Source organism: Carettochelys insculpta, chromosome 1, assembly GCF_033958435.1.
Source record: "Carettochelys insculpta isolate YL-2023 chromosome 1, ASM3395843v1, whole genome shotgun sequence".
NCBI classification, from domain to species: domain Eukaryota; kingdom Metazoa; phylum Chordata; order Testudines; family Carettochelyidae; genus Carettochelys; species Carettochelys insculpta.
Genome location: NC_134137.1, coordinates 313,715,072 through 313,738,558, shown reverse-complemented (window position 1 = coordinate 313,738,558; position 23,487 = coordinate 313,715,072). Strand labels below are relative to the sequence as shown.

At 43.1% G+C, this 23,487-nt stretch overlaps 1 protein-coding gene across 5 annotated transcripts in view; it reads right to left on the bottom strand.

Annotated features, from left to right (window-relative positions):
• GRIP1 (glutamate receptor interacting protein 1) overlaps positions 1 to 23,487 on the bottom strand; it is a 559,979-nt gene that overhangs the window by 142,740 nt on the left and 393,752 nt on the right. For all 5 annotated transcript variants that reach the window (XM_075013442.1, XM_075013403.1, XM_075013414.1 and 2 more), the window contains exons 3-4: positions 4,661 to 4,796; positions 2,710 to 2,855 (exon numbers count right to left, since the gene is read on the bottom strand). In XM_075013442.1, the coding sequence (XP_074869543.1) occupies positions 2,710 to 2,855; positions 4,661 to 4,796 (282 nt within the window). The remainder of the gene's footprint in view (positions 1 to 2,709; positions 2,856 to 4,660; positions 4,797 to 23,487) is intronic.

Below are 23,487 nucleotides of genomic sequence, written 5' to 3'. Positions count from 1 at the left end.
AAACAATCAATGTTTTTACACATAAATACATACTGAGATACAAAGCTCAATTGACAAATCAATAGCTCGAGGTTAGCTAAAGAGTAAGTTTCCCCACCCAGAATTCAGGTACAGGTTGATCGTTTCCAGTCCAGCAACTTGAGGACCTGACTGGGGCTGAATCAGAAAATTTGCTGGACCATGGCAGGTCAGTATTGTCTAGCAGCATTATCAACACTTCCACTGCTTTCAGGCCTCTTGGAAGATATTTAGGGGTAAATCAGAGCTAAATAACAGCAAGGAACACTGAGAGCCAGGACTGGTGGCTGTCAACAATCTTTATGGGACCATGGGAAACTTGGACACATCCATGGTGAGGTCATCCAACTAAAACAATCTGTGGATAAAGGGGACAAAATTCATGTCAGGAAAATACAGAGCGTGCCCCTCACCTACATATTGGGTTCTCTGGAAATTTGAGGGTGTGGGTCAAGAACAGTGGGATGATTGCTCTTTTCAGCACTGCCCCATCACAAGGATTCTGTGAGAAAAACAATCCTTACTTAATTAATACTAGTCTATTGGTGGGTGCCCCTGAAGTCTGAAACCATAATTCCCTTCTGTCACCCAGCAGTTCAGAATCAGAATGCTGAGGGGAAGATAAGGCCTGCAGAGTTTAACAGCTAATGTTACAGAAACAGTCTTACTAAATTACAAGGAACAGTACTTATAGTGCTACTATATTACAAGGCACAGTACATTCAGTGGATATTGAAAGGGTATCTAGGGTGCTATTATTCAGTCTTGTTACCAGCTACACTTGCACAAAGAGGTCAGAAATTCTGAAAACTTAAATGAATGGTTACAGCTACCACTGTAATGCACCATGACAGACACATATTTCAACTGACAAAAGTCGCACATATACCAATAGTGCCTGCACTGGAGAGAGTAGACTTGGTTAGTTGCAAAAGAAAAAATACTAGTAAAATAACCACATCTACTTCTCAATTTATTTCATTAATTCAAATGTTCTAATTCTGAACCTGAAACTTGGTTACCCTCAACAACCGTGAGTCAAAAATAAACATTCAAAGAAGTTGACAGAAGTTCATAAAAACAAAGACTTTCATAATTAGAGTTAATTGCCAGCAGCTAGAACACAGTGGGGTTCATTAACCTTTTCCATTCGAGCTACCATAATGTACCAGTAACGTGGCAAGATCAGTGGGATGAGTAGTGCTACCACTATGCTGCAACCCTTTTCTTTAAGCTAGGAAAGACTTGGCAAGCAGGTTTTGTCTGTCTGTCCAGTCTGTTTGTCTTTCTTCCTTCTTTCCTTCCCTCGCTCCCTCCCTTGTCCACTATGAAGGGGCACCTACTTTTCTTATCTTTCTGGCAGAGGTCAAGCAGCTACTTTTATGCCAGTCAGCTGCTAATAGCACGTCTAGCTCCAGCCTCACCTTTCCAATTCTCCCTCACTCCAGCTACCACTTGTCCCACGATTCCTTTCAACTGCCTCTAATACACACATTCTCTCTCTCACGCACACATTTTAAAAATTGGGGATGGATGGACTGAGGGGAGGAAGGAGTTAAGTTGGACCCTGTGTACTTCTTTTCATAAGAAGATCCAAAATAAGGTAAAACCAGCTAGCGCTGAATGTCAACATGAACTTGAATCCTGGAGTCCATTTTGGACAATCTGCGGTCCTCCATTCACCCACTCAATCACACAGCTCCCAGCACATCCCCCTCCCATCTGCCTTCTGTGCCTAAAACAACCCTCCATGCCTGATGTCTTCATAGGGTGCTCTGCTGGCCAGCTTTCTCCCCAGCTCTTAGCCTCACCCTTTCCCCCACTACCAAACTCTTTGGGGAGGGGGGGGAAAGGGGAGGGACTGTCCAGTTCACATCATCCCTCTTGCCTCCTGTGTGGTTTGCCTGTTACACCAATGTACTGAAAATATATCTCTGAGCCTCAAACTGAGGTAGAGGTCAGTGAGGTGGCAGAGACACACAAAATAACATAAGTACACTGAGAAGCAGGCAGGTCTCCAATCACCCAGCAATGCCCTACCATTAATCTGTTGAAGTTGGGGACCTGAAGAGGGAACAGGAGGAAAGACATGTGCAGGCAGTGCCTCAAAATGTTATGGGGTAGGCAGGTCACTCTTCAACAGTGAAGTCCCGAAGACAAGGTATTCACCTGAGAAGGCTTTGTGGGGCTTTATGCACAAAATGGGACTGCATCTTAAAAGAAGAAAGGCAGGGGCACTGGTAAAACTGACAGGCACTATCATCTTCTTGAGATATCATAATGTTAAACCAAAACATTGGAAATGAACTAAAGACAGAGGTTCAGGGGCAAGAGGAACCAAAAGTGGAATTTCAAGTTCCTCTTCTCTCCCCCATCCCACTCCACTGTTCTCTTGTGTCTGAATATATCAGATGTGTTTCCCAGAGTCCTCAGTTAATACTCATCCCCAAAGTTATGGGGAAATAGTGAACAGGAAATAGGTGTAAACTATTTTAGCTATATTTGGAAGCTGGCTCTCAGCGGGACTTGTGCCTCTCAGTCACTCAGGCCATTTTGAAAATCCCACACTATAATCATTTGATTTGCCCATTTCTGCATTAACTGAAGAGAAAACAAAAATTTCTAAAACCTCCTGTTGTAAATCTATGTTCTGTGTGTAAGAGGATTCCAGTTTATTCTTCCATTACTTACAGACTGGAGGGAGCTCGTATTCCACTTCTAGGACAACCCTCTCACCAACATTCTTGAGAAGGCTGATGATCTCATCGTGGCGAAATTTTGTCAGATTGATTCCATTCACAGATTTGATGTAGTCTCCCACGTCCAGCTGGTCACTTCTGCAAACGACACATTTTCTCTTCTATAAACTTGTATCTCATTCTGCCAGATTAGCACAGTTGCTTTCATTTACATTTTGAGATAGGATAAGAATGACTCTTACCACATAACTAAAGTCAAACAAGCAAAACACTACTTGTGCTGATTTTCCAAATAGCAAAATGGCATTTCAAGAATTTAATCTAATTTAATATATAAACTATATACAAAAAAGAGAAGCATTAGTGTGTTAAATTAAGATGTAGGAAAAGCTGCCTTATGAATTGGGACTGCGTAAGCAGGCCAGTTACAGTATTCAGCAACATCTGAGATAATTTCTTTCCATCATGTGCTTTTGTAAGCCCTGTCCCAAACTCTCTCTGCTTGGGCTACTGCCAGAAGGCTTTTCTGCACAACTTGCTGCCTCCACAGCCAACTTCACAACTACTGCAGGTAAACCAGAGCCCATTGGCATATACACTCATCCCTCCTTAAATGAGAACTTTACTTACGAGTACTCGCTAAAATGATGGACACATATACTTACCTTTGTTCCCTAGACGAGTGAAACTCCCCCTGCTACTACAAGCCTTACCCCCATCCCCATGGCTCCAACCCACCTCCGCCTGAAACCCTGATGGCCCCACAGACCCAACCAGCTGCAGCTTGAACCCCTTGCTAGCCCCAGAGATCCAATCCGCCACAGCCTGAACCCCCTGCTAGCCCCACAGATCCAACACGCTCCAGCCTGAACCCCCCATCGGCCCCACAGACCCAACCCACCGCAGCCTGAACTTCCTGCCTACCCCATAGACCCAACCCACAGCAGCCTGACCCCCACCTGCTGGCCCCACAGACCCAACCCGCTGCAACCTGAAACGCTGCCAGCCTCACAGACCCAATCTGCAACAGCCTCATCCCCTCCACCAACCCCACAGACCCAACCTGCAGCAGCCTAAACCCCGCCGCCCGCCCCACGAACCCAACCCAATGCAGCCTTAACGGCCCCTGTCCACCCCACGGACCCAACCCGCTACCAGGTTTTAACTCTCCCTCCTGCTCATGGCCCCAAACTGCCCCCAGCCTTTAAACCTCTCCAACCTCCCCCCCACCCCCAAACCCAAGGTTCACTTACCTTTCAAAAGCAGCACCACCTGCTGCCACTCCTGCCCTGAGGTAGGAGCACTTAGAACCAGTCAGAGACTTTTACGTGGATTTTAATGGGATTTTAGTGTCCCTCTTATGAGTTTTTGCCTAGGAGCAGAAAGTTGGGAACCAATTGTGCTCGGATAGTGAGGGATGAGTGTATGCCGCTCGGTTACTTGGAATGATTTTCCTTAATCTTGGTCTCTCCATCTGCACCTCTCCTCGGTGACAGCTTGTTCTGCTTTTTCTATAGAAGCAGGAAAATGAGCTACGGATTGTTTATTTAAATCTTAAATAAACAGGTCATCAGCAGTCATCTGAAAGTATGATAGCACCTTGTCTGAGCTCCTCAACTATATTTTTTCCTTGACATGATGTATAGCGTATTTTTGTATGTTTTATTTAAGAATAACAATTAATTAAATTTAAACCATTTATTACAAATTAAATTACTCTTGAAACTACGTCTCATCAATATTTCTGGCATGTAGCAGAGCATCTTGGAGGGATGCAACAGTTCAATTACTACTGAAATGCTTCTTAGGGAGCATCTCTGCTCTGATGTGCTGCTGCCTTAGAGATGCTGGTAGTCACTTTTATCAGTGACCTTTTAAATGTGGTATGTATTTTTGAAGCAATCACATCTTATAATGTATTTTGCGGCTTAAGATGTGGTTACCTAGCAGCGATTCCTCCTTGACGAAGGTTAGATACTCTTGGTTTCCCGTCTTTGTCAATTCCACCTGATACCGTAAGCCCTAAGGTAGTGCCTTCTTTTTTCATTAATTCAACTATTGTTGAGCCCTTGAATTCCTCTGTTGAAAGAAAATTATTGGTGTTATTAAAAATTTAAATAGTATCACAGATGTTGCTTTTTAAAAAACTATATCATCTACCTCCCAAGGAAGTAATTTTGTATTTTAATAAGGAAAAATGCATATATCTGTCTGCTCTTTATATTACAATTCACAGTCTTGGTCCACAGAGCTCACTGTATAGATAAATCTGATGTAGATATTCCATGACAGGTTATTAAAAATGCACCAATGGGCTAGTATACTCTAGACTGCCGATAAATACAAAATGTGTGAAGCCTTACACAAAAAGTTAATTTTTCTGTATACTGTTTCCCATTCTGAAACAGCTTGCTTTTCTTTGATTTCTCTTTCCAAAATCAAGGTTTAAATTAAACACATTTATTGGTACACAAATTGGTAGGATAAAATAAACAGAGAGCAAATGATATAACTGAATGTTGGATCCAGACTGATTTTGAGGCCATTACTAGATGCCAATGCTAAGTAGAATAACCAAACATAAGAAGATTTCACGAACAAATATAATTTATCAGGAGCACTCAGATCTCTTTCTAAGAAAAATAGAGTTTCCAATTTCATAACTCTGCTTCATCTAGGTCAGATCCAGTTCTGTCAGCTGTACATTGAGTAACACTTTCATCTACAAACAGTTGAATTGTTATTAATGGGACTAATTGCAGAATCAAGTGCTAATCCTGTGAGAAGGTTGGTAGAATCTGCCTTATGTGGGCTATGTCTACACTAGCCCCAAACTTCGAAATGGCCATGTAAATGGCCATTTTGAAGTTTACTAATGAAGCGCTGAAATACATATTCAGCGCCTCATTAGCATGCAGGTGGCCGCGGCACTTCGAAATTGATGCGGCTCACCGCCGTGCGGCTTGTCCCGACGGGGCTCCTTTTCAAAAGGACTCCGCCTACTTCGAAGTCCCCTTATTCCTGTGAGCAGATGGGAATAAGGGGACTTCGAAGTAGGCAGGGTCCTTTCGAAAAGGAGCCCCGTCGGGACGAGCCGTGCGGTGGCGAGCCGCGTCAATTTCGAAGTGCTGCGGCCGCCTGCATGCTAATGAGGTGCTGAATATGTATTTCAGAGCTTCATTTACATGGCTATTTCGAAGTTTGGGGCTAGTGTAGACATGGCCATGGTGCCCTATAATGCCATACAGAATAACTTGTCTTCTAGAACCTGATTTGGAAGGGGTAGCCTCAAACATACTTTTTTGGGCACAATTTTATACCCACAGTTATTGGAAAGTCAGATTTGGATGGGGTCCTATTTACACGCAGGGCCTTGAGATACATACACTTACAAATGAATGTTTTAGAAGTAGCGAGGTGAGTCTACAATGTAGTGAATCAAAATAACCAGTGAGACCACTCGAAATGGTCTGAAAAATGCATTGCTTTAAATCAATACACTCCAGCACTAGGAAACACCATGGAACAAAATTTTCCTGTGCTTTTGCTTTTTCTTGTATAAAACCTGAGAGTGAATTTAGGACCCTGACAGTAAGTTAATGTCAGTACTTGCCTGAGCCAAGCGTAGTGTGCATTTGTGCGGATAGTAAGTTTGATTCTTTATATAGCAGTGCCACGGCAATATATTTGACCTATTAGCACCCCTACTTTTCCAGTCTTCGGTAAAAGAATAGTCAGTTGTGGGGTGGTTTGTAAGGGGATGCACAAATGAGGACAAGGAAATGGCTGCCAGGCTTATTTTAATTTGCAACTCATGTAAGAACTGACATTAGAAAAGAAAATGCTATTGTTTGTCAAAGCACAGAGCTGAATAAATAAGATGAGCTTAAAGAACTTGGTGAATCATAGTCTGAGTGTTGAAAATGCTTCTAGTTCTGTACTAAAAACTTGGATAGATTAGGTGGCCTAATGGTTAGTGCCAACCCCCACAGCGTGGAGCAGGTTTTGTGGCTGAGAGCCGACTTTAATCAAAGGTGGCCAGCAATAGGGTAGGTTGGGCCCTCCCACTCCATTGAGCTCTAACCCAGGACCCATGGAGGGTCAACAGTGTCTTGTCCCCACAGTTGCACTCCAAGTTTATCCTCTCTTGGTAATTTCCTACCATCTGCTGCTCTTCTCAGCTTCCAGTTCAATGTGAGGTTTAAAAAAAAAAAAAAGCTGCTGAGATACTGAACAGGCTGTTCCTCTCTGAATTCTTTAAATGTCTCAGCTGCGTCTGACATTGGATGCATTTGATGAATAAAGGGCTTCAAGAAGCCAAGGCGGAATTGTACTGGCTCCCAGGTCAACTGGTCTTTTACTGCCCTAAATGCTTGGTCTCAGCTTTTGGGCCGATGGACCCTTTTGCTGCAGTATCTTTCATGCATCATTTGAGATGTACTGCCAATAGTAACTCACTAACTCCCCAAAATGCCAGACTTGCTTCTTTATGGAAGGGATGGTGCAGTCTACTAGGAATGGACTTTGTCCACGAAGGGTCATGGCTGCCCGCCCTGCACAATGGCAGACTCTAGCTATGTTACTTCATGAGTGGCCAGCTGACACTTGATTAGGTTGGCCATCAAACCTGCCTCCTTAAGATCCCCTAATTCCACATAAACGTACTTCATATGTATTGCCCAGCTCCCACTGTAGATGACAATATCATTGATGTAGGTGACCAAAGCATGTGCTCTGCACTGTCACAGCTCTCTGCCCATCAGCCTCTGGAAAGTGGCAGTGACTCCATAAAGTTTACAGGCATGGTTTTAAACAGGCATCCCCCAACAGCTGGCAGATAGTTTTTTCTTTAGACTTAGATGGTGCTTTTTTTGTGCCGGTACACACCTCAGCAGTCCCAGCCATGGGATCAGCTGGGGGATTGGGGCTTGGCTAAATACCTGCTCCTTTTTTAAAAAAAAAACAAAACAAAAAAAAAAACAAAGGCAGCACTGGACATAGATGTAAAGCGGATTTGTTAACATCCCTTTTACCAAATCAAGGTTGGCTATATACTTAATGTCCCCCCATGTTTCCATGTTTGGGGTACACACGACATTTTGAAAAGCCACTGAACTTCTCTGATCCAGGTCCCACACCCACTTGACCTCTTCCCCCCAAACCCTGCCTCTCCCCTCCTCTTTTCCCACGCACCCCCTGCTCCCTGCTCCTTCTCTTCCCCACCCAGAGCCTGAATGCTGCCAATCAGCAGTTCACGGCACTCTGAAAGTCCTGGGTGGGAGTGGGAAGAGATGGTAAGTGCAGGGCTGCCATTCTGTAGGAGGCATTGGAAGGAAGTACGTAGAAGAGATGGAAGCATGGTGCCAGTGAGTGCTCTTCACCCCCTCATTATTCCTCATGGGTGCTCCAGCTGCGGAGCACCCACGGAGCTGGTGCCTTTGCATGTATCTGAATACACCATCTAAAATGTAAAAAGCAAATTGGTGACACATCACCAAATAGAAAACAAAAAAGCAGTCCTGCAGCACTTTAAAGACGAGCAAAATAATTTATTAGGTGATGAGCTTTTGTGGGACAGACCCACTTCTTCAGACCATAGCAAGACTCCATATTTAAGGCACTGAGAACCAAAAAGAGTAATCAAGGTTGACAAATCAGAAAAATGTTACCAAGGTGAGCAAATCAGAGAGTAGAGGGGCAGAAGCAGGGGTGGGGTGGGATTGTGATATGAACCAAAGCAGATATTTTAAGGCCAAAAGTTAAGAAAAGCTGACGCAGTTGTAAATGCCAATGTTTCAGCTTTTGAAATATGTTTTAGAACTATTTTCCCAAGTCACTAATATTAGTATTATTAATAATAATGCAACAGCCGCTGGCAGGTCCCAATAAGGTCCTTCTATGGTAGATTTACTGTACACCCATATAATAAAAAGAACGTCACTGTCTGAAGTGGGTATAGTCCAAGGTGCTCAGCACGCAAAGACTCAAGTGCATTTTACAAACTATGAGTCATCGGCTACGTCTATACTAGCCAAAAACTTCGAAATGGCCATATTCAGCGCCTCATTAGAAGGCAGGCAGCCGCGGCACTTTGAAATTGACGCGGCTCGCTGCCGTGCGGCTCGTCCAGATGGGGCTCCTTTTCGAAAGGACCCTGGCTACTTCGACGTCTCCTTATTCTTATCTTATGTGCAATAAAAACTGACAAATCTAATAGGACTGAGGGAAGGGGGCGAGAGGTGGGGGGATGTTCTTCCAAACACTTGGGCTGCATCTGCACTTGCATTCCCCTTTCGAAAGTGGAATGCAAATGAGGGAAATTGAAAATGCAAATAGGTCACTGATTTACATATCTCATGCTTCATTTGCATAATCTCTTTTTGGAAGAGATTCTTTCTAAATTAAAAAAAGCAGTGTAGGTGGGACTCTTTCTTTTTTTTTAGGAATAAGGGTTCTTTCCAAGATGGGGTTTATTTTCAAAAGGATCCCATCTACACTATTTTTTCAGTGCCTCACTTGCATTTTTGATTTCCCTCAATTGCATTCTTCTTTCAAAAGAGGAATGCAAGTGTAGATGCAGCCTTAATGTGTATTTTCCTTTCTTTTCTATGGGACTGTGGCTACAACAGCCCTTTCGAAAGGGGGATGCTAATGAGCCAGTTTGGCAGATGCTAATATGGTGCTGCTATGCATATGCAGCACCTCATTAGCATAATGGCGGCCGCACACATTTTGAAAATGCTACTTTCAAAAAGCACACTGCCGGTGTAGATGGGACCTTTCGAAAGGACCCCCGGACTTCAAAAGGCCCTTCTTCCCATTTGGTTTTGGGAAAAAGGGACTTTCAAAATCTGGTGGAGTCCTTTCAAAAATCCCTGTCTACACCGGCAGTGTGCATTTTTGAAAGTGGAACTACTGAAATGCACGCAGCCACCATTATGCTAACGAGACACTTCATATGCATGGCAGCACCTAATTAGCATCTGCCAAAGTGGCTCATTAGCATCCCCCTTTCGAAAGGGGGGACGAGTGTAGTCACAGCCTGGGAGTTTATTTTTTCGTTACATTAAAGAAAATTATAAAAATTCTAGATTTTCTGGAAATCATCTGAGATTTAGTTAATCATTCTGCACAGGACTAAAATTCAATGGAACTTAAAAAACCCCCACAAACTGCTTGTCCCTGCTTCTTGCTTTCAACCTTAAGACATGACTAATTAATAAGGGAAATCTGTGATGAATATTGACAAGGCAGTTCCTGTGGGGATTTTCTTTCCAAATCAGCAGAATTTCTGAAAAAGGGAGGCATTTTGATTTTACCTTTTAAATGGACTCTTTTTGTGTTTTAATACCAGATCATGTAAAGACTCAGAGCAGTGTTCAAAAACATAGAGCAGCTTCTTGAACTGGATTAATTTCCTGGCTACTAATGCTTTCAGCGTATTGTTTGCAGGCACAGCTTTCTGGCAGTCTCAGAGAAGAAAAACAAAGAAAGGTTATGGATAGGTTTTGAAAACTCCTTTTGTGCATGGAAAGCAAGGGTTTTTTCCTGGATGAGTACTACTAACTTCTGCAAAATCTAAGCTTTCATCTAAAATGTTTGATTCCTTACAGCTGCAAAGAAATCCTTGAAAATATGAATCACACAAGTCATTACAGTGCCATCCTGAGTCTGCAGATAGACAGCTCCAATGCCTCTAGGGATGGCCACAGCTTGCCAAGCTGCAGCAAAATGACAACTGACAAGAAACTTTACAATACAAGAGTGAGAGGTGGTTAAGGCCTAAGTCTACACTAAAAAGTTGTATCAGTATAACTGTATGGCTATGTCTACACTAGCTCAAAACTTCGAAATGGCCATGCAAATGGCCATTTCGAAGTTTACTAATGAGGCGCTGAAATACATATTCAGTGCCTCATTGGAATGCCGGCAGCTGCGGCACTTCGAAATTGACGCAGCTTGCCACCGCGCAGCTCGTCCAGACGGGGGTCCTTTCCTAAAGGACCCCGGCAACTTCGAAATCCCCTCATTCCTATCTGCTGGCCATTTTGAAGTTTTGGGCTAGTGTAGACACAGACTATTAGAAAAAGACTCCTACTGTAGATACAGCTTGTATCAGCAAAACAGCTTTTGTTTGTTATTATTTATACTGTTTTAGCAAGCAAAATAAGAGATACCAGCAAAAGCACTTTTCTGTTGCTAGAATTGTGTTTACATTAGGGCTTTTGTGAGTACAGAACTCACGTCAGTTTAAAAAAAAAAAAGTCCTGACTGACATTACTTTATTGGACAAAGTTTCTTTATGAACCTGACTTAAATCAGATGTTCTAAAACATACTACCTGAAGAGCTGAAAGACAGTATTTTAGAGAGTACATTTTTTGTTTTTTGTTTTTTTTTAAAAAAGAGGTGCCAATACTCATCTGCTTCCCTACCCCGCCTCAGTCCCACAGGTGGGACTACTGAGATGCTGGTACTCGGAATCAGCAAGTACCAGCACAAAAAACCCACTGATTTTACAATCAAATGCAACACAATGATTTTATTCATTTAAAATGCCAGGGGCATCACTCTGGCACACAGCATAGATTTTTTTCCCACCTGGCTAAAAAGCTTGGTCCAGGGGTCAGCAATCCCCAACACGGGAGCCAAGAGTGGCACGCGAGTCGATTTTATTCAGCACATGAGGTCAGAGCTTAGCCCCTTCCCTCCTCCCCCGTGCAGCTGGAAGCTTGCTCAAAGCCATGCCAAAAGATCAGCGAATGCTACCAACCACCACTGAAATGGTAAAGTTCTGCATCTTAATTAATTAATGAAGCTGTTGTAAGTAGGACTATTAGTGACTTCAAAAAGTATCACTGGCCCTCAGACCACACGCAGAGGTCAAAAGGTCAAACTTCAGCCCTCCACCTCTGAAAGGTTGCTGACTCCTGGCTTAGTTTTTGGATGTGTCAGGTACATTCTTTGCAAGTGTCAAGTATGCAGACTATCTTAGAAGCCACCTTTCCAGTCAGGAGTAAGACATACAGAGCTAGAGGGGTAATGTGGCAAAAACTGTTAAATTGTTACTTGTGCTTTACTGTTCTCTGGATTGATGGCCTGTCTCTAGGGCTGTCACTTGGGCACAACCACTTCCCGCCCCACAATAGCTGGTAGAAAGATAACACTTCTACATTTTTTACAAACTGTCACAAGTGTATCATTTAACCAGCTAACAAAATATATTTGACAGACTATTGAAACCTTGTGTGGGAAACTGGTTGGATAACCTTTCTCAGATAGCGGTTATCAGTGGTTCACAGTTATGCTGAAAGGGCATAATAAGGGCATAACAATCCACAGGGATCAGTTTTGGGACTGATTCTGTCAAATATCTTCAGCAAGGATTTATATAATTGGATAGAGAGTGTGCTTACAACATTTGTGGATGATACCAAGCTCGGAGGGTTTGCAAGTGCTTTTGAGGATAGAGTTGTAATTCAAAATGACCTTGACAAACTAGAGAAATCGTCTAAGGGAAATAGGATGACATTCTATAAGGCCAAATGCAAAGTACTCCATTTAAGGTAGAACAATCAGTTTCACACATACAAAATGGGAAGTGACTGTCTAGGAAAAAGTACTGCAGAAAGGACCTAGGGGTCATAGCAGATCACAAGCTAAATATGAGCCAGCAGTGTGATACTGTTGCAAAAAAAGCCAACATCATTCTGTGATATATTATGAGGAATCTCATAAGCAAGACACGAGAATTAATTCTTCCTCTCTGCACTGATTAGGCCTTGGTTAGAATACTGTGTCCACTTCTGGGCACCACGTTTCAGGAAAGATGCAGAGAAATTGGAGAAGGCCCAGAGAAGAGCAACAAAAATGATTAAAGATCTAGAAAACATGACCGATGAGGGAAGACTGAAAGAACTGGGTTTGTTTAGTCTAGAAAAGAGAAGACTGAAAGGGGACAGGATAACAGCTTTCAAGTACCTAAAAGGATGTTACAAGGAGGAGGGAGAAAAATTATTCTCCTTAACCTCTGAGGAGAAGAGAAAAAGCAACGGGCTTAAATTGCACCATGGGAAATTTAGGATGGAGATTCTTAACTGGCTAAGCACTGGAATAAATTGCCTAGGGAGGTTGTGGAATCTCCATCACTGGAGATATTTAAGAGCAGGTTAGACAAACTTCTATCAGGGATGATCTAGATGGTGTTTGTTCCTGCTGTGAGGGCAGGGGACTGGACTTGATGGCATTTCAAGGTCCCTTGCAATTCTAGTGTTCTATGATTAGGATTTAACAGTCTTGCATTTAAGGAGGGTCACCAGGAGGTGACATACCTCAGCAATGTTCTTTTCAGGCAGAAAGTAACTGACATCTGTTTCCACATCTGGCTATTTGAGAACTGTATGTCTCACGCTGGGTGCCTATTTGCATACTGAACCAACTTTGAGTCTAGAGACTGAAATGTACAAGAGAGGAAATCTACAGGAAAACAAACAGCACGGGGTTATTCTGTTTATGAATAAGGAGAAAGGATTGGCCTGGCACATCTTTAAGCACAAAGAATCTCTTTTCCTAGGAGGCCAATTTACATTGAGTATGTCTTGCAAAAGATGAGTCGCCACCAGTCTGTTGGCAAACCAATTTACGTGCTGAGAGCAGAGTTGCCAAGGATGGGGCTGGAGACGGGAGAGGGCCAGCTGCCCCAGACAATACTGTATGGCTGGCTGGGGGAGACTAGCCCCCAGTCCCACGCCTTCCTCCTAAGGCCCTGCTCCTTCTGGGGGCTTGCAGCTGGCCCCTCACAGTCTTGCCCAGGGGCTCAGTAATTCTGTCAGCACCTTGGCTGTGAGTTAAGCAGAATGGTGATCTGGGATGCGATGGATAAATACAATGGGTGCACAGTTGCATTGGGAGCTGCAAATCAGTGTGCACAGTGTTCCATGGATACGGGGCTGGACACTCCAGGGAGATGCTCAGAGGCTGGAGTGTACCGCGGGCTAACCTGCAGGGTGACAGTAGGGCCTGCGAGGCCTGGAGAAAAGGGCTTGTGTTGCCTGTGGGGTTGAGGAACTGACACACAGCAGATACAGGCAATGCTTCTTCGTGCCAAGGACAGGTGATGGTGAGGTGACTCTCAGTACTGGCTGCCCACAGGAAGCACAACACCAGCCTATGCAGGGTTACAGGGCAGTAGAAATGCTTGCTTTCACTTCTCACTAATGTTCCCATCATTGCTATGCTGAAGATACAGCAGCATTGGGAGAATTTAACAAGGACACCAGTGTGGCTAAGACCACAGATGATAGCACAGATGAGCACTATGTTTCTGAAACATGGTTATGTTTCTGAAACAAACAACGTTAGCCACAATGATGAACTTCCCCATTAAAGTGAAAGCAGAATTTGTCTGAGAAGAGTACATTAGGCCTCCTGACTCCCCACCCAGTAGGAAGAGAGACAAAGTCTGTGTCTACACTATGAGCTAAGATAGAATTTATTAAAATCAATTTGTTAACGCTGGGTTTTTTCCATTTGATTTTGAGCGTCCTCACTTTCCCACGTGCTCCCCTCAAAATTGACTTATTGCTGCCACACACACAAGTAGCTTAAATAGAGTGCTGCAGCAGTGTATTGTGGGAACCTACCCCAAAGTTTGCTGAGCCCTGTAGCATTCTTGCTATTTTCACTGGTGCACCGGGGGAAAAATGCCCCACATGTCGATGTGGGTATTTCATGACATCTTCCCACATTTCATTCCCCTCTTTCTGCTGCTGCGTTAAACAAACACGCCTTTTCCCAGATGGTGGTCTGGCTTGCCTTTATTAGAGGTGTGCTTTTAATAATTGAGGGCAAGGGAGCAGTTAGTAAAACTGTCCCAACCGACAGGTTTTTGAAAAATGGGATGCAAAAGCACTGGATCTTTGCAGGTTTGGATCTGGATTTCGAGCTCCTGTCAAGGAACACATTCAGAAGAAGCAGCTGGTTAAAAGACCCCTGGCTACAGCCAGGCCCGGAAATCATGACCATCCAGGGAGACCCACCACCAGCCCCTATTAACAGCGTGCCTAGGCTTGGCTCTAGATTTGGAGCTGAATCTGGATTTAGGCCTCCTGGAAAAGAAGACTCTCAGAAGAAGAATATGTTTCAGCAGACATGGGTGCTACAATGAAACTGCAATGAATCAGTAAAACAATTATGGCTTGGGGCGGCCAAAAGACCCCAGACTATAGCCAGCTCTGAAAATCGTGACCGCCCAGGGAGACTTCCCTCAGGAGGCTAAAAGATCCCAGACTACAGCCAGGTTTGGATCTGCCAAAAAAGACCCTCAGAACAAGAACATTCCTCACTGCAAGCCTTATTTCAATAACTGTGGTAATTGTATAGCTACTACATTGCCTTCATTAAAACAGGTACAGCTCAGGGCAACTAAAAGACCCCCAGCTACAGCCAGAACCCAAACATCATAACCGCTGAGTAAGACTTCCCCTGGGTTGCTGAAAGACCCCCAGCTACAGCCAGCCCTGAAAATCATGACTGCCAAGGGAGACATCCCCTGGGTGGCTAAAAGAACCCTGATTACAGCCAGCCCCTTGGTCTTTGGCTGAAGCCCATTCCTAAAATTTCCTGTCAGAGGACTGCCATGCTACTAATAAAGTTATTTTCTTTGTGACTGACCAGGGAGACTTTCCCTGGCGGGCTACAGGACCCTCACCATGAGCAAGCTGCTTGGCACCTTGCACAGCACCTCCTTTTATTGGTTCGGGGTCAAGCCACGTGATGTGGCTGGGTGCAGCAAAGTTACAGACTGCATGGGAGGGGGGAAGGGAGGGGATGTGAGGGTCAGGACAACATGTAAACACCTGAAAAGAAGTTTCTCGTCCTATCAGAGAAGCACAACCCCCACCCACAGTCTAGCTGCCACATAGTGCTGGGGGTGGGGGATAGCAGCACAGAAATAAAAAGACAGCTAGCAGGTGTATACACAGAACTACAGACCCCACAGCTGCACTACTAGCAAAGACAAAGAAAGATGATTTTTCAGCCTCTTATGACCCTACAGCCATGAGCTTCCAGGTGCTGAACTGAAATGGTATTCCTGTTGCTTAATTCCTCCGCACCTGAGAGCAGTGGAGATGGAAGAGGCCAGAGGAGAGAACTGTGGGGCACATGCAGGACTTCTCTGGAGGCTAATGATTTCGATTTAAAGACATGGTGCATCCTCACTACCTTTTATTTGGAATTTTAAATTCAAACTGAATGCTACACCCATCAGATTACTACAATATTATGATATCAATATGATGTCAATTGTAGTGCTCCATAAATCGAGCTAATGGAATTTACAGTGAAGACAGGCACTTGGAAAAACTGAGCTAAATGACTTAAAATCAATATTATGTCGTAGTGTAGACAAAGCCTTAAGTAGTGATGGGGGTTGTGGAGTTGTTTTTTCAAGTAAGGTAGTTTTCTCACATCTGTGGAAGGCTCTGGATTTTAGTTAGTGATGGCTGCATTAGGGAAAAATATGGATGCTGAATGACAGAAATACAGTCAGATGTAGTGATACAAAGCAGGAGAAATTCTTCTTCTCTAAATCTGTTCTCTACAGTACATCAAGATGTACTGTATTTCCCTCCCACAGCTGGTGGGTGAGCCATGTCATCCCAGGAAGCAGAGTGAAATATTTGATCTAGATGATGAGGTTGAAGTTGCAATGCCTAGAGTACCATTTCTTCCTCTCCAAAGTCATGTTCATTTTTGACACAGAGCAAAATAGGGCCTGGCACAAAAATCAGGGATTTGATAAATAAGCGACCCCAAACAGCAGTGATAGCAGCACTCAGATGTGCAGCGATCCCAGGCCAGAGAATACACAGATGATGGATTCTTTGTATCGAAGGTCAAAGATGCTGCTGCTTTGCTTTTGTGCAGAAAAATAGTGAGTGGAATCAATACCAAAAGAGAAGAAGGTTTGGGGTTGTGGGTGGGGAAAATTTAGCTTTAAATTTTGGTCTTCTATTGTGCTGTGGTGCTTGCAATGACTGCACCAAAACCCATAAAAAGAATAAAATATAAAACAGCATCTCAGTCAAACAAATGAACGATCCCCCACCCCCCACCTCCCTCACCACACACTGAAAATCTAAACATGCCTACGCTCCAAAACCAGAGCTGGAGAGAGCGAGAGAGGTGTGGTGTGGTGTGGTGTTGTATTCCTGAAGGAACAATATAAACACAGCTTGACTGGTACACCTCAGAGTTAGGTCCTTTATAACACCTCAACATGTACTTAATTTATATGCCAGTTAGCTAGACAGACAAACACTTGTGGGCTGAGACAAAACTTGCCTCTGACAATAACTCATACAGGTTGAACCTCTCTAGTCCAGCACCCTCAGGACCTAACCAGTGTCAAACCAGGGAATTTGCTGACCCATGGGAGTTCAATATTTTCTAGCACATTACCAACACTTCCACTGCTTACTGGGCTCTTAGAAGACATTTAGGAGTACATTATAGCTAAATAACTGCACAGACACTGGCCAAGACTGGTGGCAGTAAACAAACTTTATCGAACTGCAGGAAACATGGCCACACCCAGGATAAGTGGACATCTGGTTAATTAAAATCATGCCAGATTGTGGATGTTGCCAGACCAGAGAGTGCCGGACTAGAGAGGTTCAACCTGTATGAGTCACTGTCAGATGCAGGTTTTGTCTCAGCCCAGGAGTGTTTGTCTATCTAATTGACATATAAATTAAGTATGGTACTGTTTCACAATGGGACTGGTATTCATGGGTTAAACTGAATTCAGATGAAGAAGAGAGACGTGATGTCTACATGAAATCAGCAGTCACAAGAGCACATGTTGGGGAGCTTTACTGACTGTGATGACAAAAAATAAAAGAAAAGGAAGAGAGAAATAAAGGGAAGGCAAAGGATACATCTTTGTTCATAATGGAGAGAGCAAAATGAACAGTGCTTTTTGCATCTGGGGACAGCAGATACCAGCAAGGTAGGTTGGGGAGGTTGGAAGGAAGCATTAGGTCAGAAACTACTTTAGATAAGGAATTTAGCCAGATAAAATCTAAGTGTTGTCTCTAAAGAGTATGATATACATTTTGTTCTGCATGTAAATCATTTCTGTTTCCCTTATCTTTTCTCAGTATATCTTAAATCTTTGGAGGCTACATCTGCACAGGCAGCCTTATTCCTGAAAAAATTATTCCAAAAGAGGTATTCCAGAATAGATTATTCCAAAATAACGCAACTATACACAAAATGGATTTTGAAATAACGCACAGCTATTCTGGAATACAGCACCTACACACAATAGAGCCTATTTCAGAATAGAACCATTGGACACACTGGCTACATCTACACTACAGAGATCTTTCGAAAGAAGTCCTTCCAGAAGATCTCTTTCGAAAGAACTTCTTTTGAAAGAGTGTGTCCACAAAAAAAATAAAAGGGAGATCAAAAGAATGATCTGTTCTTTCGAACGAGAGCATCCACACAGCACTCGCTCTTTCAAAAGAATGGGCTAGGGATCAAAAATATCTGGCCCCATTAGCACTCTTCTTTCAAAAAAAAAAAAAAGGGCCTGAGGAGCGTCTACACGTGATTTCTTTTGAAAGAAGCTTTCAAAAGGGGGCGCTCTTCCTGAAATGTGAAAGGAAGAGCGAGTTGGAAAGGAGCACCACATTCTTTCAATTTACTTTCGACAACTCTTTTTGTGTGTAGATGCTCTGCGGGATCTTTTAAAAGAGCCCCTTCTTTCAAAAAAATCATTTGAAAGAACTTGCTATTGTAGATGCAGCCACAATGGCTTATCTAGAAATAGGTTAACACAGCCCCCATTGCAAAATACCTATTTCGAAATAGGTGCTACTCCTCATACAATGAGGTTTACCAATTTTGAAATAAGACTTCCAATATTATTTCAAAAGATCAGTTGCATTGTATAGACACTTGCATAGTTATTTAAAAATAGCAGCTGCTATTTCAAAATAACTTTGCTGTGTAGACCTAGCCTCACAGTTCTGGGCACCTCAAGAATGTGTAACAGCTTACGTTCATTTCATTTTCACCCTATGCCAGCATAGGGGGTCATACCACTAGATTATTATTTCCTCTTAATCTGCCTTTGAGCACTTATGTTTTGGCATGTTATCTGCACAGGGAAGTTTCTCACCTCTTCCCACTAGGATTTTCTTGCTTGCATCCCCATTACTAAACAGCAGCAGGCAGAGGCCAACCACTGACTTTCTCATCGAACAGGCTTGTTATTTCAAAACATGTTTAGATCACTGATTTAAGTAATCTATATAGGTATCTCTTCAGACTCTCCATAATTTCTTGACCCTGGTGTAAGCATCTTTCTAGGTTTATGAAAGCACAGGAGCTATCCTTTTCATATTCTAGCTGCTTCTTTATCACTTGCTGGCTACATCTACACTAGCCCCAAACTTCGAAATGGCCACGCAAATGGCCATTTCGAAGTTTACTAATGAAGCACTGAAATGAACATTCAGTGCTTCATTAGCATGCGGGTGGCTGCGGCACTTCGAAATTCATGGGAATAAGGGGACTTCAAAGTAGGCGGGGTCCTTTCGAAAAGGAGCCCCGCTGGGACGAGCCGCATGGTGGCAAGGCACGTCAATTTTGAAGTGCCACGGCTGCCCACATGCTAATGAAGCGCTGAATATGCATTTCAGCGCTTCATTGGTAAACTTCGAAATGGCCATTTGCGTGGCCATTTGCGTGGCCATTTCGAAGTTTGGGGCTAGTGTAGACACGGCCACCGAATGACAAATATGGCATCTACAGTTCCTCATATTTCTTAAGGTTGAATTGTTCATGTTCAAGGAAGGATCACACCATTGCCCTAGGCATTGCCACCAAGGTGATTTCCATTGTCTTCGTACAATGCAACAGTAACTTCAACCCTTAATATTTCCCACATTGGTCCCTTTCCATGTTCAGGGACCCAAACATATTTGCATGAATCTCAGGGAATCCTTTTGTCTCGCTATAAGCCTTTAGTCACTCTGCGCTTCCACTTCTTTTCTTCTCTAGCCATCATTTCATCAGGTCCCACTACCTTACATTTCTTTGTCTCTGCCTGCTTGGTAGCTCACTTTGATTCTTCATATTTATTCTTAATTTACCCTGATTCATTTCTTTTTCTTCACACACCATTTTCTTGTTTCACATAATTACCTACACTTCATTGGTGCTCCACTCCCTCTTTCCCTCAGTTTTGCCCTTTGCATTGTCCTCAAAAATCTTCTGCTTCTGCAAGTCATGTTATTGAGGTGTCCCCAGTTCTCTTCAGCAGATATCAAAGTAGCTTTCAGACACGCATCATGTACTGTTTCATAACATCTCTGCTAACCCTTCCTTCAAATTCCTGTATTATAATCCCGTTTCTTTTGAGCTTAGTTTCCTCCTTGTCCAAGGCATGACCACAATCTTTGACACAAATGGCTTATGATGCAGAGGTACTCTGTCAGTAGGGATCACTTTGCAGTCCATAATTCGACTCCTCTGAGATCTCCTCATCAACATCCTATCAATTTAGTTTTTGTTTCCTTCACTGACATACGTGACCAAATAACTCATTCTCTTTTGGAACCATGCACTATCAGCTATTGATTGGAAACAGGACACTTTGCCTTACTGAGTGACCACTTTCTTAAGTCTTTCTATCTACTGTGTTGTTGTGGGTTTTTTTTAAAACTACTTCAGGGACTGCTGAGGTGTTTTCAACCTAAAAATATCTCCTATGCTCAAAGAATACATTACTCCCACTTAACCTCAGCAACTCTTCTCCCCATGCTTGCAAGAAATGGCATGTAGCAAGGCTCGTATGGCAACACTTTGATGCAACTAGAAAGCAAGTAACATAAAATAAGATTTATTTTTTTCCATTCCACCTGAGCTATGGGAGATGGTGCAGAAATAGCCATTCCCACATACTACTTGCCCACGGAGAGAAGAGCAAAAAGAATAAAGATATTTGAAAAAAAAACCCTATTTTTTTAAATGTCAGTTTGCTTTGGATTTTAATTGAGACTGACTCTTGGGCAGGTTCTTCTCTTGAAGCCAGACTCCTCTCAAAGTCTGTATGACATGAAACATGAAAATGCTTTCCCATTTTTCATCTTTTAGACAGACAGGTATTTTGGAAAGCAATAATCTCCTCTCCTTCCCTCTCGTCCCAAGGCATATAACCTTTGTATAAAACCAGAAACGTCCTTATTTAAAAACTGTCTCATTTTCTCTGTTTAATTTCTGAATATGTCTACAAGGCAGGCATCTCCAGCAAAGCAGAAGTACTAGGAAAACAAAAGTCTAACTGGAAATTTTACAAGATTCAAATTTCTATATCTCTATTACAGGTAAGGGAAACATGTTAGAAGTTTGAAATCTCAGGAATGTATTAAGATTGCAAGACCAATTTAAGTAAAAGAATCCAAAAAGCAACCCAGATTCTTCATCTCTCTCCACCTCTAAGGCCCTCATGCCATAAGAAAATTCCTCAAAAGAAACGGGGCACTTCACAGAGCCCACAGAAACTTAACACTCACTGTTTCTGTCTGCTCTCAGTATTCTGCAGTCCAGAGAGAGTAACTGTGTCCAAGAGGCAGGGCCATCCCACCCCCACCCCCACCCCCACCCCCACCCCCTCCTACCAGCAATGGGGACCAGGGATTGCACACAGTGGAGGTGGCAGCAGCAGGGGGTCAACCTCCCCCTCCCCACTCAGGTGGCAGCCCACTCTGCTGTCCTCCCAGCCCGCTGCAGAGAAGCTAGGTGCAATGGGCCAGGAGGGCAGCGGAGTGAAGCAGGCTGCCACTCCCACCACTCACACAGTGAGTGTTTGTGTGTGTGAAGGCGGAGAGTCAGAGAAAAAGATGCCCTCCTGCTGCTGAGGTGCAACCCCCAGCCCCAGGTAACCCTGGGTAATGGTAATGGCCCAAGCCCAGGTAATCCTCCTCAATTCCCATCCATAGGACAGATGGGGTACTGCTGTGGGGCTTCAAAACACACGGTGCCTGGGGTGGCTGCCCCACCCCGTACTATGGACAGGACAGCTCTGACTAGAGATGTTCTTGATGGACACAACATTTACAGGTGTGAGAGATATCTCAAGCTGGGCATCTTCACAAATTAAGTCATCTAAAATCAGGAGTTGCTTTTGAAGATATTGGCCTATGTTCCTTGAACTCATGTGAGGGTGGACTGTACTTCTGAAGTAGGGAGATGGGAGCTGTACACCTCCATAGCCCTGAAATTACAAAGGAGACTTTACTAAACATCTTGCCTCAATTAGATGCTAATCATGAGGGAAAGTTGGAGCACTCGACAGCCAATACTTTCTCCTCCATTTCCATCTGAATCAGTTGCAAAACATAATGCTCCCACTATATTGCTATTTGGCACTTGAGCCAGCTAAACCCATGCCTTGGCTGAAATGGCTTTATTGTAGAATTGTCTAAGCTTTTGATAACTGATTTGGCCTTTTTGGATGGTGAAGGTTAGCTTGTCCAAATTCTTTTTAATGGGTCACATTTCAAATTTCTTTTACATTTCCTTTATTAAATAATCCAGCTAAATAACATCAGGACCTACAAAAATGCTGCTCTTCAGATCTTTTGACTGATGATATTATACTGATTACAGCAAACCTTCCTTGATTGTTTGAATTCTCTGCTTCCTATAATTTCCCAAATAGATCTGACAGCATTAATAGATATTAATGCTTGAAAGGATATTACAATAATTTAAAACGATTTCCGTAACACGAGACAAAGAACCTCACCCAGTAATCTCTGCATTAAAACCTTACCTCTTTTTAAGCTATTGAATATGTTTTATAAAGCTTTCCAGTGTTATTTTAAAGACTTCTAGTAATGGACAGACAATCCACCACATTGCTAGGTAATTCTTCCATAAGTTAATTAATTTACTATTAAAAGTCTGTGGCTTATTGCTCTCCTGAATTTGTTTAGCATCGGCTTCCAAGCCTGTGATCTCATTATGCTTTCTTCTGCTATGTTAAACAGCCATCTAGTGTCTCATAACCTTTCATCATGTAGTTACTTGCATAGTCACTTGGTCAAATCACCTCAACTGTTTTTTAAGGCAAACTGAACAGCCTGACCGCCTTAAATCTCTCACAATAAGGCATATCTTCCATACCTCAAGACATCCTTGTAGCTCTCTTCTGAACCCTGTCTGGATTTCTTTTAAACATAGCTTTTTAAATGTTGACACCAGAAGTGGACACAGTATTTCATTCGTAATACCACAACCCTCTTTTCATCTCATCGTCCCCCTGCTGATATAACTGAGGATCACATTGGCCCTTATAGGTAGCTGGAAGCTGATGGTAATCTGTTATGATCCCATGGTCCTTTCCAATGTCACCACATTCTAGGATACAGTACCCAGCCTATAGGTATGACCTACATATTTTGTTCTTCCATTTGACAATTAAAATGTATCTTTTTCTATTGATACCACCCTGACAAAGTAATCCAAGTTAATCTGTATAAATGAGTTGTTCCTACATACTCCCTCTACCCCAATATTCTCTCTAATTTTCCACCCATGCATGGAATAAATATTGTTATGAACACTGAGGCATGTGCAGATGTGTGCCACAAACAGAAGCACATGTTGTGTGATGTTTTGGGCACTCTGCTAATCAGCTGAGCAGCATTTAAATCTCTCCTGGGTGGCAACCCAAGCACTCATCTTATAGT